The sequence below is a fragment of the Quercus robur genome, chromosome 9 (assembly GCF_932294415.1).
Source record: "Quercus robur chromosome 9, dhQueRobu3.1, whole genome shotgun sequence".
Classification (NCBI taxonomy): Eukaryota; Viridiplantae; Streptophyta; class Magnoliopsida; order Fagales; family Fagaceae; genus Quercus; species Quercus robur.
This window is the reverse complement of record NC_065542.1, coordinates 12,692,688-12,708,705: the sequence shown is the minus strand read 5'-3', so window position 1 is coordinate 12,708,705 and position 16,018 is coordinate 12,692,688. Positions and strand designations below refer to the sequence as shown.

At 31.5% G+C, this 16,018-nt stretch overlaps 2 protein-coding genes across 2 annotated transcripts; one reads left to right on the top strand and one right to left on the bottom strand.

Annotated features, from left to right (window-relative positions):
- Positions 1-1,658: 1,658 nt before the first annotated feature.
- On the bottom strand, positions 1,659-3,775 carry LOC126699550 (ABC transporter G family member 4). The gene has a single exon (XM_050397449.1). The coding sequence runs from the start codon at positions 3,620-3,622 to the stop codon at positions 1,829-1,831; it is 1,794 nt and encodes a 597-aa protein (XP_050253406.1). The 5' UTR covers positions 3,623-3,775; the 3' UTR covers positions 1,659-1,828.
- A 10,875-nt stretch (positions 3,776-14,650) lies between these two features.
- On the top strand, positions 14,651-15,597 carry LOC126699896 (late embryogenesis abundant protein At1g64065-like). The gene has a single exon (XM_050397866.1). It carries the CDS (start codon positions 14,759-14,761, stop codon positions 15,314-15,316), a length of 558 nt encoding a protein of 185 aa, XP_050253823.1. The 5' UTR covers positions 14,651-14,758; the 3' UTR covers positions 15,317-15,597.
- Positions 15,598-16,018: the final 421 nt, after the last annotated feature.

Here is a 16,018-nt window from a genome sequence, read left to right as displayed (position 1 = left end):
TCATCTCAACCAAATTCAAAATCAATTTCATTCCTACTAATAGTCTAATACTATACCCTCATAGTCTCTCTACTCTCTAATGATAATTCACACACCAGTACAACATAGGTCCTTAAATAGCTATGGAATATGGCCTCACTCAAGAAGAAAAAAATGTGGAATATAGCTCACATGTGTTAGAGAAGGAGAGGAAAAGTCGAAAAGATGAAAAGTAGGAATTTGGGGTGGGGAATTTTTATGGCTAGGTATTGGAGGAGGGGCCAAGTTTTTCTCATAGAGGGCCAGCTCTTAAATGAGAAGTGTGAGACCTATTTCTTCCTACTATTATAGGGATAACGTGCCTCCGCCCCTGCCCATACCTATAGACTCCACCTCATGAACATGTATGTGTCTTAGCTTTATCAGTTGCAATGTTCACAAATAATTACATCACCCACATGAATTTGGGACCTATTTTTTTCCCCTTAATGTTGAGGACAGTTTTCTAACTGTGTTTCATTCAACTCAGAAGCTGACAAGTTCTAATCTAAGAATGTTTAACAGTTCCCAAATGGAGTACAATGTAACTTATTGGATTTGGATAAGCCATTGGTATTTCGTGCACGATGTAGGTACCCAACAGTGAGGTCACGGGTAACAACAAGAAGAGGAACCCGTGAATGTGGCACTCATTCAACATCAGCAAGAAAACAAACCTAACATATTTCGCGGCGCCAGGGGACAAAAACACTTTTCAATAAGGCCGACACACATTGGATTCTTCGCTCGCTCTATACATCAATTGCCAAATACCCGTGACTCCTCATTATTAATAAACACTGATAATTTTTATTTTCCGGACAAACAAATTAAGGGGGAGTACAATATATGTGCAATTGTTTAGAGAACACCCTAGCCAGTCAAAACTTTGTAGGTGAGCTAACCTCTGCATGGATCCCAAATGTCACTTAAAGATTTTCGGCCTAAGGCACTACTTGATTGATAACATGAATGAAATAACATTATTATTAGTTTGAGTTTTAACATTTCGAAACAATCAATTAAAACTAATTAATTGTGGAAAAAATCTTTAAAGATTTTTTTTTTTTTGAGGGAATAAAAATATGTTAGGCACCAAAAATCTTATAGTTCAATTAATATCATATGATGTTTCTAATGTAGATATTTAGAGAGGGTTCAAATTCTCTCACCCAACTATTGATATTTAAAAAAAAAAAAAAGGTTCTGGCATTTGCAATATACCACAAAGCCAAACGCAAAAATCTTTTAGCTTGTCAAAATATGCGTGCCAAACCAAGTTTATTATGTGTCATTTCGCTATCATATCATTTATGGAAATATATAGAAGAAGACAGCTCCATACTGATATGGAGCCCTTTTTAACCTGAATTTGGGAATCTAGTGAAGTGGAAAGGCCTCATGACTCTTTTACAGTATCATATGTTCTTGATCAAGAGAATTAGATCTATCCGATGTCACTTTCCTAAAATTAGATATATATATATATATATATATATAATTAAAAAAAAATTTAAAAAAAAAAACAAAAACAAAAACAAAAACAAAAAACAAAAAAGCAAAAGAGGAATTAAAACCCTCGTAATATAGCTGCTACCCACGTGTTTAAAACATGAAGAGGATACATAGAACGAAATTCATGAAGGAAACATCTTTTATTACTGTATTTTAATTATCTCTATAATGAATTAAAGCCTGAGGAACCATGCATTACAGGAGCTTCAGTTCTTGAAAAACAAAAGCAAAAATAAAAATAAAAAGCAAAAAACAATTCAGCAAAAAAAAAAAAAAGAAAGTAAATATGATAGTGTCATTTCTTGGATCTGGAAACCCTTCTGATCAAAACCAGGAAACAAAGCACGCGATAGAACACAAAGAAACCAACCAAGATGTAAACATTTGTCCATCTCTGCCTCTCATGGAGCCCTCTTTTATCCAACACATCGCTACCAGTCACCATGCACTCTTTGTTCTCTTCGTACCAGATCAAACACCTTGAGACAAGGCAAGAATACTCATTGATGAGGAGGGCATCAAGTGCATACTTATACATTGAAAGGAAATGCATGAAAAGCCAATGCTTTGGCATACTCTCTGAGGAGATGAAGTAGCCAGAGAAGAGGAAGAAAGCCGCTAAAAGTATTGTCACGAGCGAAGTGCCCGCAATGTAGTTTGGAGCAAGTGAGCTCAAGAAGAGCACGAATGAGTTTGCCATTAGAACTATCACCCAAATCACCAATACAAAGTAAGAGAAAGCTTGCCATGAAGCACAAAGACCCACCAAGAAATATACCGAGAATGAGTATATCATTGCGATCACGAGCAAGTAAGGCAAGAAAACAAGAGTGTTTGCTATGAGATAAGAAGAAAGTCTATAAACCCCACTAGAAGTTTCTCTTAAAAGTATTGGCCTTTCATTGATGAAGATTGGAAGTGTTTCAGTTGTTGAAGACAGAAGGAAAGTGAGAGTGAAAGCGAAGAGACCAAACCTCTTTTCGATACCTTCCTTGTCAAAACCAATATTAATGTAAATGGTTCCAAGAACAAGACCGACAACAAGAGCTTCCAATGTGTTGGTTAGAAGAAGCTGTCTGGTTCTGAAAATGATCTTCCAAAACCTATTATAGAGGGCAAGAATCTCGTGGACCCTAGAGCTCTTGTATCCTATCTTTTTCCCTTCAATATAATCAGAAGGAGCAGCTATGGATTTAGTGGGTGATGGAGGAAGGGATGGGGGTGTGATGGGCTTAAGATCATTGAGAAGGTTTAGTATTTCCATGGCATATTCTAATGCATTGAGCTGTGGAGGGACAGTGAAGCCATTTGAGACTAAGAATGTTTGAAGTGAAGAAAGTGTACCATGGTGTACTACAGTCCCTTTTGATAGCAAGAGGACTCTATCAATGGTAGAGAGTATCTTGAAGCTTGGTTGATGTATAGACAAAATCACAGTGCGGTGACGCGAAGTTGCTATGGTTTTAAGTGTTTGCATTACGCTCAAAGCTGAGGAGCTATCAAGTCCTGAAGTGGGTTCATCGAGAAGTAACACTGCAGGGTCATGAAGAAGGCTTAGGCCTATTGAAACGCGTCTACGTTCACCACCCGATAGGCCCTGAGCGAGCCTAGTGTTTGATAAGTGTGTTAGTTTGAGCTCAGTGAGAAGTGAGGAAACAATGGAGGCAATATCAGATGTTTTAGGGACTAAAAGACATGCAGTGAAAGCGAAGGTCTCAGAAACAGTGAGTAATGGAAGACATGCATCGTGTTGGGGGACATGGGCAGAGAGTTTGCGAAATGAAGAAGGGTTGAGAGGTGAAGAGTTGAGAAAAAGAGTGCCATTTGTGGGTGAAGTACGAGCAGCTAAAATGTCAAGGAGAGTGGACTTACCTGCACCACTAGGACCAACAATGGCCAAAATTTGAGAGGGATAGGCAGTGAGAGAGACATCATTAAGGATGTAATTTGGAGGGTTTGTGGTGCAAGGTTTGAAGAATAAGAGTGGTGCAAGGGTTGTGGAAGTGGTGGTTGATTTGGTATAGGAGATTGAAGAGGCTGTTAATTTGAAGGTCTTGAATGGTGGTGGTGTTGGTGATTGGTTATCCATGGAGGTGTTGATGGGAGCGAAAGATAGAGGGAGAGAAGTAAAGGAGAAATAGAGAGAGATGGGGGGAAGAAGATAAGTTGTTGATGATAATTTCCATGTTGGAGTATAATGTTGGTGAAAGATGAGAAAAAGAGAGAATTAAAAAGTTTGTGGGGTGCCCCTAATTAATTATTACTTTATTAAATTGGAGATTAATAGAATGGGTAGACGTACCAAATCATAAGCTAATGCATGTAAATTAGCAAAGAAAGTGACTGAGGGGAGATAATATTGTATGTTTTATCTTTTTGTAAAGGTGGTCCTATCAAATCGCTAAGCTTGTTTCTCCAGATTTGTGACAAATAAGCTTCTCATAGGAAATACTTGTTACACACACTTTGTTGCACACACATTTATACACTCTTGAAAATTGTATTGAAAATATGACTTGAATTCATAATTTGTATTTGAAAATCATGACTTCAGTCATGTTTTCAATGTAATTTTTGAGTATGTAAAGGTGTGTGCAGCAAGTAATGTGTAATAAACATTATTCTCTCTTGCTGTGATAAAACTCTACCCTAATATTGTGCTTGTTTGGACTCTAAAATGGAACAAAAAATACTAAAAACACAATTATTTACACAGCCTAGCTCCATCACTAACAACTTGTTACATAACAAGTTATAACAAAAATTGTATAAATAATTGTGGTCCTACCATTATTCAATTAGAATATAGCTTCTTCTTTTTTATCCACAAGTAGAATATAGCTAATATCTCAGGACATGCAGTGGGACACAATTTTGTACCTTATCAAACTCCGGTTTATCAAGATGTACATGTATTTAAAAATTTGTTCGCTTGTTTTCCTTTTATGAATATCAATTTGCTGTGCATTAAATTGTATTTCTGACTAGAGGATGTTGTTTGTGGTTTTGCCCAATTAGGCTCATTTAGAACCTTATTATATGAAATAGATTATATGGATTGGACTAGAATCTTCTTCAATTTCAAATATGTAGATCAGTATTATGTAAAATTTTAAATGATATATCAGCATGCACATTATTAAATATAAAATATAAAATGTGAACTATACAATGGATAGTAAAATAGAGAGGATGGGTACACCAATAATGCATTAATTAAAACTAGTGATGAAACATTGCATACATCCATAAATCACTTGTTGCAGTTGAGTTGAAACTTGAGATCCAACGCCCCAAGTTGAGGGAGTTTGATGACCCATTGCTCTCCTCTGTAAAAAATTAATAAAATAAATAAAATATTCCTTTTTTTAATTTTTTTGGTGGGGGCATCAAATTGGCCAGCTAAATGACACATTTAAAAGTAAATAAATATTGGTTTTATTTATTTATTTATTTATTTATTTTCCCATAATATTACTTGTTAAATAAAACTTTCGAGTTGGCATTTTTTAGAATCATGTGAATGACTCAATATTTTCTATATCCTATTCAATATAAGATAGACGACAAACAATATACTAGTAGGAAGTGATTGGAATTGATGGAATTCGTTGTTCTCTTGGGACAAAAGCCATTAAACCCCCTTCCTAATTCACTCACGAGTTCACTGTTCTGTCACAACTCACAACTCTCTCTCTCTCTCTCTCTCTCTCTCATGTGTATTTGTACTTGCTTTGCATAAAGAATATCAGCCAAGCCCACACTTGACGACGAGCTTTGCATTCAATAGCTGTGCAGTCCGTGACTCCACCATGCATTTCCCACATACAAGTGGACAAAAACTAGTTTACAATTTGCATGAATGTTGATCATGATTCATGATTCATGAGCTATAGATGATAACTAAGTGGTGATAAAATAATTAAATCTTGAACATGTTTGAGTCACATATGCCTCATCAGATCGAGTGAAAGGATATTGCTTACCATAACATAACATTATTATCAACACTTTACGCTCCATCAGTCACCAGAATCATTGCACCTTGTCTAATATCTAACCCCACACACACAGAGGAAAAAGGAAAAAGAAAAAGAATAATTGCATCTTTTTGCCTAGTGGCCCTAGTCTATGTCCATGGGCCATGAGCCCATAACCTTTCATCGGTGTAATATGGCCCAGTCTGAACCTCAACCCTAGATTTTTGTAACTTGTTCATCACCTTTCATGACAGGGCTCAGCTGACTAAATGCAGATTTGGAGTGAAAATGGAAAGCCCAACAACAATTAAGGAAAACTAGTCTGGCTCAATTAACTGGCCATTCTAGTCTAGTAGTCATGGCATGGACCCTCGGATAAAACATATGGACCCCAGTCGATATATATATATATATATATATATATATATATATATATATATTAAATGGCCCACAAAAAAAAAAAAAAAAAAAAAAATTGAACATGAGCTTTTGATAGTATTATCCATCCCAATTATCCAAAAATAAAAAATTATTATCCATCCCCATCAAAAGAGGATCCATAATTCAGTTTGTAAAAAGGGAGGGACTTGGGTTAACGGGTCTCGGGAAAGCCCCTTATGTAGATCACTAATGCGATTACACTCTTTGGGTTTACAACGAATTTTTCATTGAATGATATCATATTATATATAATAAAAGTTGGGCTTAGAAGTCGTGGTCAAATTGCAGAAATTTTTGTAAATTTTTAGTTTTTTTTTTTTTTTTTTATAAAAAAAATCTTCTATAATTTCTAAGTTGATAAAAATCTTAATTTGATTACAATCCAAATTCTTCATCTAATCCTTATTTTTCAAGTGTAGTGTATTATAAAAAAAAATAGTAACTTTCTTATTTTTTTTAATTACTACACACTACACGTTTATATATATATAAATAAAAAAACAAAGGTAATGCGGTGATTCTCAAATACCACTTCATCTAATTTATCTAATCTCATTTTTTAATACACTACACGTTTATATATATAAACGTAATGTGGTGATTCTCAAATACCACTTTCAAAAACTAAATAGATAACCCTAAGCCAAATAAAAATAAATAAAAATAAAAAGAATTTGATCACAATTGGAATACAGAATATTAATCCGCATCAAATACCACTTTTTAATAATTATGTATTCTTCAAACGAGATCTCTCTCATTTGGCTTATCAAAAAAATAGTCTCTCAAAAAGTCTCTCTCTCTCGCAGAAGAAAAAGACGATTTAGACTTGACTCTGAATCACAGCAGAAGATTACTCAATACTGAAAGCATATGTTTAAGACTCGCTTAGCGATCAGGTTTTATTATTATACTCTACTTTTGCATGCTTTTTTCCATGGTATATTTGGTTGAGGGGATTGTTGCCATACCACATATTTAGGAGAGGCTGTTCACCATTTTTAATATAGGTAACTTAGGTTCAGATTGAAATAATCTACCACACGTCCACACTCTCCACTGTCATTAAATATCAACATTAAGTATATACGTCATTGTTTACTATATCTTGATATTATGTAAGTATTTTTTTTTTCTTTTTAATGACTTCTTTGCCATCTCGAAATTATATTTGTTTTCATTTTAGAATGATTTGAGTTTGGAAAAATTTATTTAGTTTTAAGCTACTGTAATACGCTAATTCAGTTTAAAGTTTAAAGTTTTATTTGGGATAGGTTGACTTTAGTTTATTGTACATGTTTTGGGTGTTGCGTTCTTTTTTTGACAAATGTGTTAATATGCTAATTTTTTTTCATGGATATTTCCATTCATGTGTAGAGAAATGCTAAAATAACATTGAACTAGATGAAAACAAAATAATGAAATTACATTCCATGTTGGATCCTCATTTACATTATCAAAAAAAAAAAGAAAAAAAAAAGATGTACTTTCAAATTTGCTATTTGCACAGAAGTGCAAAATAATGTAACCTCAATTACATTCCATGTTGAATCCTCATTTACATTATCGAAAAAAATTGTACTTTCGAATTTGCTATTTGCTGAAATTAAAAGTGCATATATCAGTATCGAAATTAAGAATATGTCTAAGAATCAAATGAAACATATTAGAAAAAGAGAGATAGAGAAAATGTAAATAGTATTGTATTTATCAAAATATTTTCATTAAATCATAAAAGGAAATAACATAGGTTTTCATTTTTAAACCGTGTAGAAATTTTATTAAATTTTTAGATTTCTTAAGAACTAAAAATGAATATTATACTACCAGGACTCTAATTCATTTTTATCATTAAGTAATTTATCTCTTTAAAAAAATAAAAAATAAATAAAAAAACTGCTTCATGTAAAATTGTAGGTAAATTAATATTAGATTAATCAGGACTCTAATTCATTCTTATCTCTAATTCATTGTTATTATAAAGTAAGTGTATCTCTAAAAAAAAATGAAATAAAAAGCTGCTAATTAATATTAGAATAATTAGGATTCTAATTCATTCATATCTTAAATTCAAAAAATCAGGACTCTAATTCATTGTTATCATAAAAAAAAAAAAAAAAAAAAAAAAAAAAAAACATACTGCTTCCTATAAGTTTTTTTTTTTTTTTTTTTTTTTTGGTATTAAATTTAACTAAAAAAAAAAAAAAATCTAATAACAATCTAGATAATAACATTAACTATTTTTTTGGGATAAAGTATTTAAAAAAAAAAACTAATATGTAATTAACCTAAACTTCTTGATTAGGTAACTTCAAGAAGTTTAGAGTATTTGATTTTTACTTGGACTCCTTTTCTAGGTAGAGTATGTATATATATACACACCGTTAGTTGGTGTAGTTTTTCATTCTCCAACTTATTGTACAATTTTTTTATTTAGGCTTCCATATATCTACCTACAATCACGTAGGTATGTATTTTTTACTCTAATTTTTTTTTATCATAATCAATTAAATACATTTTATATATTTGTTGCCTTTTGTTTAAGCTAATTTTCTTATGTTTTTTCTTTTTTTGAGGGGGTAATTTCCTAATGTTTGATCTAATTCATATGTTAATGGTTTTATCCAATTTAATTATTTTGTTGTCCAATATAAATGTAAGTTGTCATAGTAAATTCCAATCATAGACTATTAAATTTACCTACAATTTTTCAATCCATATGGTACTTAGTCTTTTTTTTTTTTTTTTTTAACTCTTTTTAATTTTCTTCTTGATTTTTTTTTTTCAAGTTTGTCAAAAAAGATTTCAAGCATCCTAAGAAAGGTTTGTAATCTAGATGTAGAACTTTGCAATTTTTTTTAATTAGAACAAAGGTTTTATTCCTCAAATAGTTCTATCGTTAAAAAGTAGCCAATTTTATGTTACTTTGTCTAAAGATTTTAATTATTAATATTATTGTTAACAATACTGCAAATCACTTATATTATAGATTCATTAGATATAAAATTCATATGCAAATAGTTTGATATATGTAACTACAAATGATATTATAGCACAATTGGTATGTTAGAAGATAATTTTGTATTAAGGTGCTATCATTTTATGTTTGATGGTTGTTATACCAATGCAATTTATTCCTTTCGTTACAATAATTACTTATTTGGTTATAATAATAATATATTTTCTACAAGTTTTAACATAAAACCGTGCAACGCACGGGCCTTCAACTAGTATGTAATATTTTAACTTATCACTAAATCTATCAACACAAAAATTGAAATAGTTCCTATCAAAAAAAAAAGAAAAAAGGGTGAAATAGTTGATTTAAATTTCAATTTAATATATGAGACCGATATGCTGAAGGGAAAAAAAAAAAAAAAAGGCAACATTAGTTTTTGTTTTTTTTTTTTTTTTTTTGTTTTTTAAGTGATTACAAAAAAATACTTATATAATTCTTTTGCCAAAGAATAAATACTTGCATTATACACACACGCACTCTACAACTCCTTACTCCCCCAAGCACTTATAGCTTGGGGTTGGGGAAGTACCAACTTGACCAATTAAATCTACATGTGCTCTTTTTGGGGTGCAGTTGTACAAGTACATAAGGCCTAGCTTTTATGTATAACTCATGGTCATTAATTGAATGCAACACAAATATAATAATTATCCTAAAATAATTACATATTGATCTTGTATCCCATCTATGCGATGGATACCTTATCCAATCTAAATAACCATTGGTTTTACCTAGCTAGGCAATAGACGGGAGAGTTGGGACAAATGGAGTAGGCATCAAAAGAGGATCCATAATTTAGTTCGTAAAGAGGGAGAGACTTAGGTCAACAGGTCTCAAGGAAGTCCCTTATGTAGATTACTGATGCAATTACACTCTTTGGGTTTTCAACGAATTTTTTATTGAATGATATATGTAATATTTTAACTTATCACTAAATCCATCAACTCAAAAAGTGAAATAGTTCCTATTCCAAAAAATAAAAAAAAGGTGAAATAGTTTATTTAAATTTCAATTTAATATACAAGACCGACATGCTGAAGGGGAAAAAAGGCAACATTAGTTTTTTTTTTTAAGTGATTACAAATACTTACATAATTCTTTTGCCAAAAAATAAATACTTACATTACACACACACATACATACACTACAACTTACAGCTTAAATCAATTTCTCGTTGCTCCCCCCCAAGCACTTATGGCTTGGGGTTGGGGAAGTACCAACTTGACCAATTAAATCTACATGTGCTCTTTTTGGGGTGCAATTGTACAAGTACATAAGGTCTAGCTTTCATCTAGAACTCATGTTCATTAATTGAATGCAACACAAATATAATATGTATCCTAAAATAATCACATATTGATCTTGTATCCCATTTATGCCATGGATGCCTTATCCAATCTAAATAACCATTGGTCTTACCTAGCTAGGCAATAGACGGGGGAATTGGGACAAACAGAGTAGGCATCAATCATGTATGTTTCAGTGTGTAAATATGCTCCAACAAAACCTTTATTAGTTGAGCAAAGGACTTTTCTCTAGTCTCATTGCTAGTTTCTTTATAATCTTTTGATCAATATTTTATAATAGTCTATAGAAGATAATAATCAAGTTGTTAATAAATTAATGTAATGATCCAATGTCCACAGCTATCATGTACTAGAATGAATGTTAACCTTAAAAACCTAAATTCTTTAGCACTCTGACCCAAAAGTTGGACATTGTCTAGGGAACATTGGCATGATTACAAGTCAAAAGTTTAATCTTCCTAGTAAAAATAATTATAATTTTATCTTGATCACAAGTTGAAGTAAAACCTCGTCAAGTAGCAGATTTAAGTGATGCCGGAAAACACATGGGGGTGCATTTGGATATGTGGACATTGCTTGGGCGTAAAGAAATAGGGGCTATAGGACCACAAGTGGACTTAATTAATCACATAGAACAAAAACAAAATCATTAATTTTTTTTTTTTTTAATTTGTAATAGTAAGATAGGTTAAGTATGTGTGAAGTGTTTTGTCATCATCATCATATAAAAGGTTTGTCATTAAATCTCTCCAATATTGATAAAAGAGATTTAAGAAATGGCATATCAATATTTACCTATTAATTTAGTTCATGGATTATATGAAGTTATGAACTCCAAAAATAATAATAATAATTTGTTGAATATAGAGGTCCAACCAAACCAAATCAAACTAGCTAGGCTTAGTTGGGTCATATGAATTGTTGCACATTGCTATGTTGGTCACGATGGAGAGACAGAGAAGAGAAATAAATAAGTAGCGAAAAGGTAAATAAATTAATGTGGTTTTACTTTTATTTAATGTTTTATGTCAACATTGAAAATCATAATATTTTTATTTTATTAAATTGTGTATTACAATAGACTCCATATAGGGTATATATTAGAGAAATATTAAGCCTAATATGATAATCCTAAAATTAGAGTAGCATGAGGTATAACAAAAGCACGATAATCCATAATATATTATATGGTCTATATATTTAGGGTATAGCTTATTGTATGCATCCTCTCGAACTCAAGGTCAAGTTGAAGAGGCTTGGAGTTTGGAATGTGAAGACCATTAAAGAAAATATGACCAAGTTGGATCAGATTGCATTTGTAGAGAATGACTATTATGGGTAGAGGATGGCTTCATTGGAGTCAAAGGGCAAGTGCTATGAGAATGGCTTCATCGTTGGTTGGAGGACATTGGTAAAGAAATAGTGACTGAAGGATGGCATATGCAAGGGTCAATCTATTTCTTGGCAACCCTTATTACACTTTATTTTGACATAGGAATTTAGTTAACAATCTAAATTCTAACATCACACTTCAAATATTTTTCTTTCTTTTTATAATACACTTTCTATCAATCAAGAAAAACACGCATTTTAAACCCCACACAAAAGCTGCTTTATGCTGCACAAATTTGTGGATTGGATCAAAATTTCTGGTCCAATAAAGCATACTCTTTTCAAATTGTCAGGGGATAAAAAAAGGACCAGATCAATTTGTAAGTTGCAACTTTGCATCAACTTGAATGAACCCCAACTGTGAAGAAGGGAGACAAGGTCGTATATAGGAGCATGAAAATGACTAATGAGCCATATAGAAGTTTATAATACCTAAGTCAAAGTTGGGTGACTCTTGGGCCCTTGGTGTTTCGCAATTGACAAATGTAGCCTAAGAATAATAATTTTTCTAAGCACAGTTTTCCTTCTCTTTCATGATAAATCAATCACTTTCACATTCAATGTATGGACGAGAAAGATATCAATAACAATTTAAAATATAAAAAAATTAAAAGATTAAGTACCTTCTCACGTTTTGAGTCTCTTGCTTTGTAGTGGCAAAATTAAAAATAACTTGTATTATAGCACATTTCATATAATTAGCGACAATTTTGAGTTCGGTTGATTGTGTTTTCTAAAAAACAGATGGTAAAAATTGTTTTTAGAGAGTAAAAATAATATTAAATAAAGTTTTTATTTTATTTTATATTTTTAAAGTGAATATAAAAAACAATTGAAAGAAATGTCATTTTGATGTTCTTATAATTTTAAATTGTTTTTGAAGAATAATTCTCTTAAAGTAATTTCTGAAAACACTTCTATATATAGTAATGCGCTTTTACATTGTTTACTTTTTGTTAATTAAAAAAAAAAAATGAAACACGAACTAAAGTACTATTTAAACCACCTCAAATATTTTTTTTTTCTTTTTTAAAGAAATTTATTACGTAATATTTTTATATTTATTAGAATCTAGATAATTATTTTATATTACATCTAGTTCTAAATTTGTGGTGAAATAGTAAATAAACATGACTTCATGCATGCACCATTGACTCTTTTTTTTTCTTTTTCTTTTTTTGGACAGGGCATCATTGTCTCATTGAATGTATAGCCGACGTCCCAGACCAGCCATCAATTTTATATATATATATATATAATTAATTAATTAATTTGCCTCGACCAAATTTGATAGATTTTGACCCAAAAAAACACAATGGAGTTGCTTAAATTATGCATGATTGGCTTGGTTTGCAACTTATTCAACCTTTTTGAGTTATGGAAAACTCTTAAATGATTTTTCAAGGTATTTTATTTTTTGTCTAAAATAAAATTTCTTCTAAAAAAATACTTTTGTCTAATTTAAGTTTTAAACAAAATGACTTAATGAAAATAAGTTACACAAAATTAGCCCCAATGGGATTTCAAAGTAACCCACACTAACTCTAAAAGTTATTTTGAACAATTCTATGTCCCTTCACATAATAATAGTAGATCTCGTTAATCAAGTTTATTTTTGATGAGATCTATTATTCATGTAAGAATTAAGATGAGGGACTCCCATATTATTGAATAATATTTTGATAAAATATGTACAAATTTTATTATATTTAAAGTATCGCATTGAAAGAGTCTATCTGTCTATGCATTTTGATTTTTGAGGGCTTTGTACCCAAACCATCCCTTTTTACAACTAGAGTACAATCTAATAGATACCCCTTTTATCAAAATGTTGTACAACTTTTTTTAACATCTGATGATGACCAAAATGGCAGAATCATCAACTCAAAATAGGTTTTTTTTTTTTTTTCACCAAAAAAAGACTCAAGATCAGTGATGGATGAATATCATGAATTGAGTGTCAATTGGGTTTCTACTTTCTTAGGTCTCAATAAGCAAAGTCAGAAAGTGAAAATGAAGTTCAAAATCTTGGAAAAACTTAAAACTCAAGTATAATAAAGGTGCAATAATGCTGCTTATAGTTGTTGAAATTTTGACTATGGAAAAGCCAAATAACAGTAACTCTCCTGTAGTCCTGGAAAATCCAAGTGATGCAAGTTGGGATTTCTTTATTCCAGTACTACTTCACGGAAAGCTTGTCACCCTCTTTGACAGCCACACGAATATTTCTAACTTGTGCAACTCACTTTCATCAGAGTATTTGTTTTTCTCTAGCACATGCCTTCAGCGTGAAACATTCTCAGTCGGTCTTTGAGAAAATTTCAAACCGCATCCCTCTAGAAGATGTATATATAATCAAGCAACGTCCAACACACTCTCAAGTCATTTTACACCATGGAAACGGAACCCACTTTATTTGACTTTACAAGTCAATTTCTCGAAATGGGACTGACCCAAGTTACATAATTGCATCACATATAGGTTCAATTTACAGGTTTAATCGGTAAATTATCTGATAATTAAATAAGAAATTTGAAATTTAATCCCTGTTTACACCAAAAACTAACTAGTATTTTGGTTTAATAATAAAAAGTCGTTATCAGAAGCAGATGTCTAGATTGAAATTCTCTTTAATAAAAAAATAAAAATAAAAAATCAATGAGTGGGTTAATTAGGTATATATTATACTTCAGTAAAACATGGAGCACGACTTTCGAAAGAAAAAAAAGTGGGACATCCGGGCTAGTTAACACTAATAACTCAACCGTTTTTATAATTCACCTTGAATTTTAATTTTTAAATAAAGAAGTTTCTATAATCATTGTGTCATATAATTTATCTTATATCAAATCACAACGGCTAAATATCTTCAATAGCAGGTTTAGAAATTTGGGCTGAAAAAGTTATGTACTAGTGTAGGTAGGGCCACATTTATATAAATTATATCATCACCATCACACTATAAAAGTAGACCTTATTGCATCCAATTGCACACCATTCTTTCCTACTTGAGCCTCTCAATTCTTTAGCTTCAATCCAAACCCAGACAAAGTCTCTCATACAACCTTTGTAAAAGCACTCAAAAAATGACGAACCCCAACAAAGATTCACGCAGTAAAAGGAAGAAGTGCTTGGCATACATAATTGCTGCGGTCATAGCACAAACCATAATCATAGTTCTCTTTGTGCTACTTGTTATGCGCATCAGAAATCTGAAGGTACGAATTGATTCAGTCTCTGTGGAGAGCCATACGTACACCAATTCCTCATTTAGTGTGAAACTAAATGCTGAAATCAGTGTCAAAAACACCAATTTTGGTGAGTTCAAATTCGACAACAGCACTGCTACAATATCTTACAATGGTACTAAGGTTGGAGAGTTTACTATAATTAAGTCACGAGCAAAGTTTCGATCGACCAAGAGGTTTAATGTCACGGTGACAGCAACATCAGCCAAAGTTTCCACCAAATCTCTATTGGCTAGTGACCTCAATTCTGGAAAATTACCATTAACAAGCTATGCCAAATTGAGTGGAAAGGTACATTTGTTAATGATTTTCAAGAAGAAAAAGTCTGCAGAATTGAGTTGCAGCATGGCTGTTAATACCAAGTCACAAGCTATCGAGAATTTGACATGCAAGTGAAAGTGCTCAACTGCTCTTTCTTTTTCTTCTTTTTTTTTTTTTTTTTTTTCCTTTTTTTTTTTTTTTTATGGGTTTGTAATTGGATCGTTGATTTTCTCTTCTTCTTCTTCTTTTTTTTTTTTTTTTTTTTTGGATTTGTTTGTGTTTTTATTTTTAATGGGGGGAAAGTATATGTTGAAAGCCAATTTCCCTATTTAATTTGCATATTCTTTTTGTAGCTTGTGTATGTGAAATTTGTGATTTTATTTTACCTGATTTCACTTTTGAAGTCGTTTTAATAATGTCCATCTCCTTTTATTAAGTTGTTTGCTTCATCTTCTCATAAAAATAAAAATAAAAAGCTCTTTGCTTCAAAATATAGGACAGGATAAACAAAACAAGGACAATTAGTTTGGATCAGTTTTTTCCTTTTAAAGTTGTACCTTATTATAAGATTTTTTTTCTTAGGTATAACTATATTTTTGTCAACTTTAACTAACAAAAAAATAATAATCCAAATGCACAAGTTGAATAACCTTGGGTTGCTTAAGATATCTTCATTCACCTCAGATGCCTTGCTGTATTTATCAATATCATGACATTATCTTTGTAGGGTTCACATATAATAAATGTTTGTGATTCCCACTAAGATCTTTATTAGTGATGAGAAGAGAGGATCTAATTCTGCAGAGTGCAAATCTTAAGTTAAGTCAATGGATCATT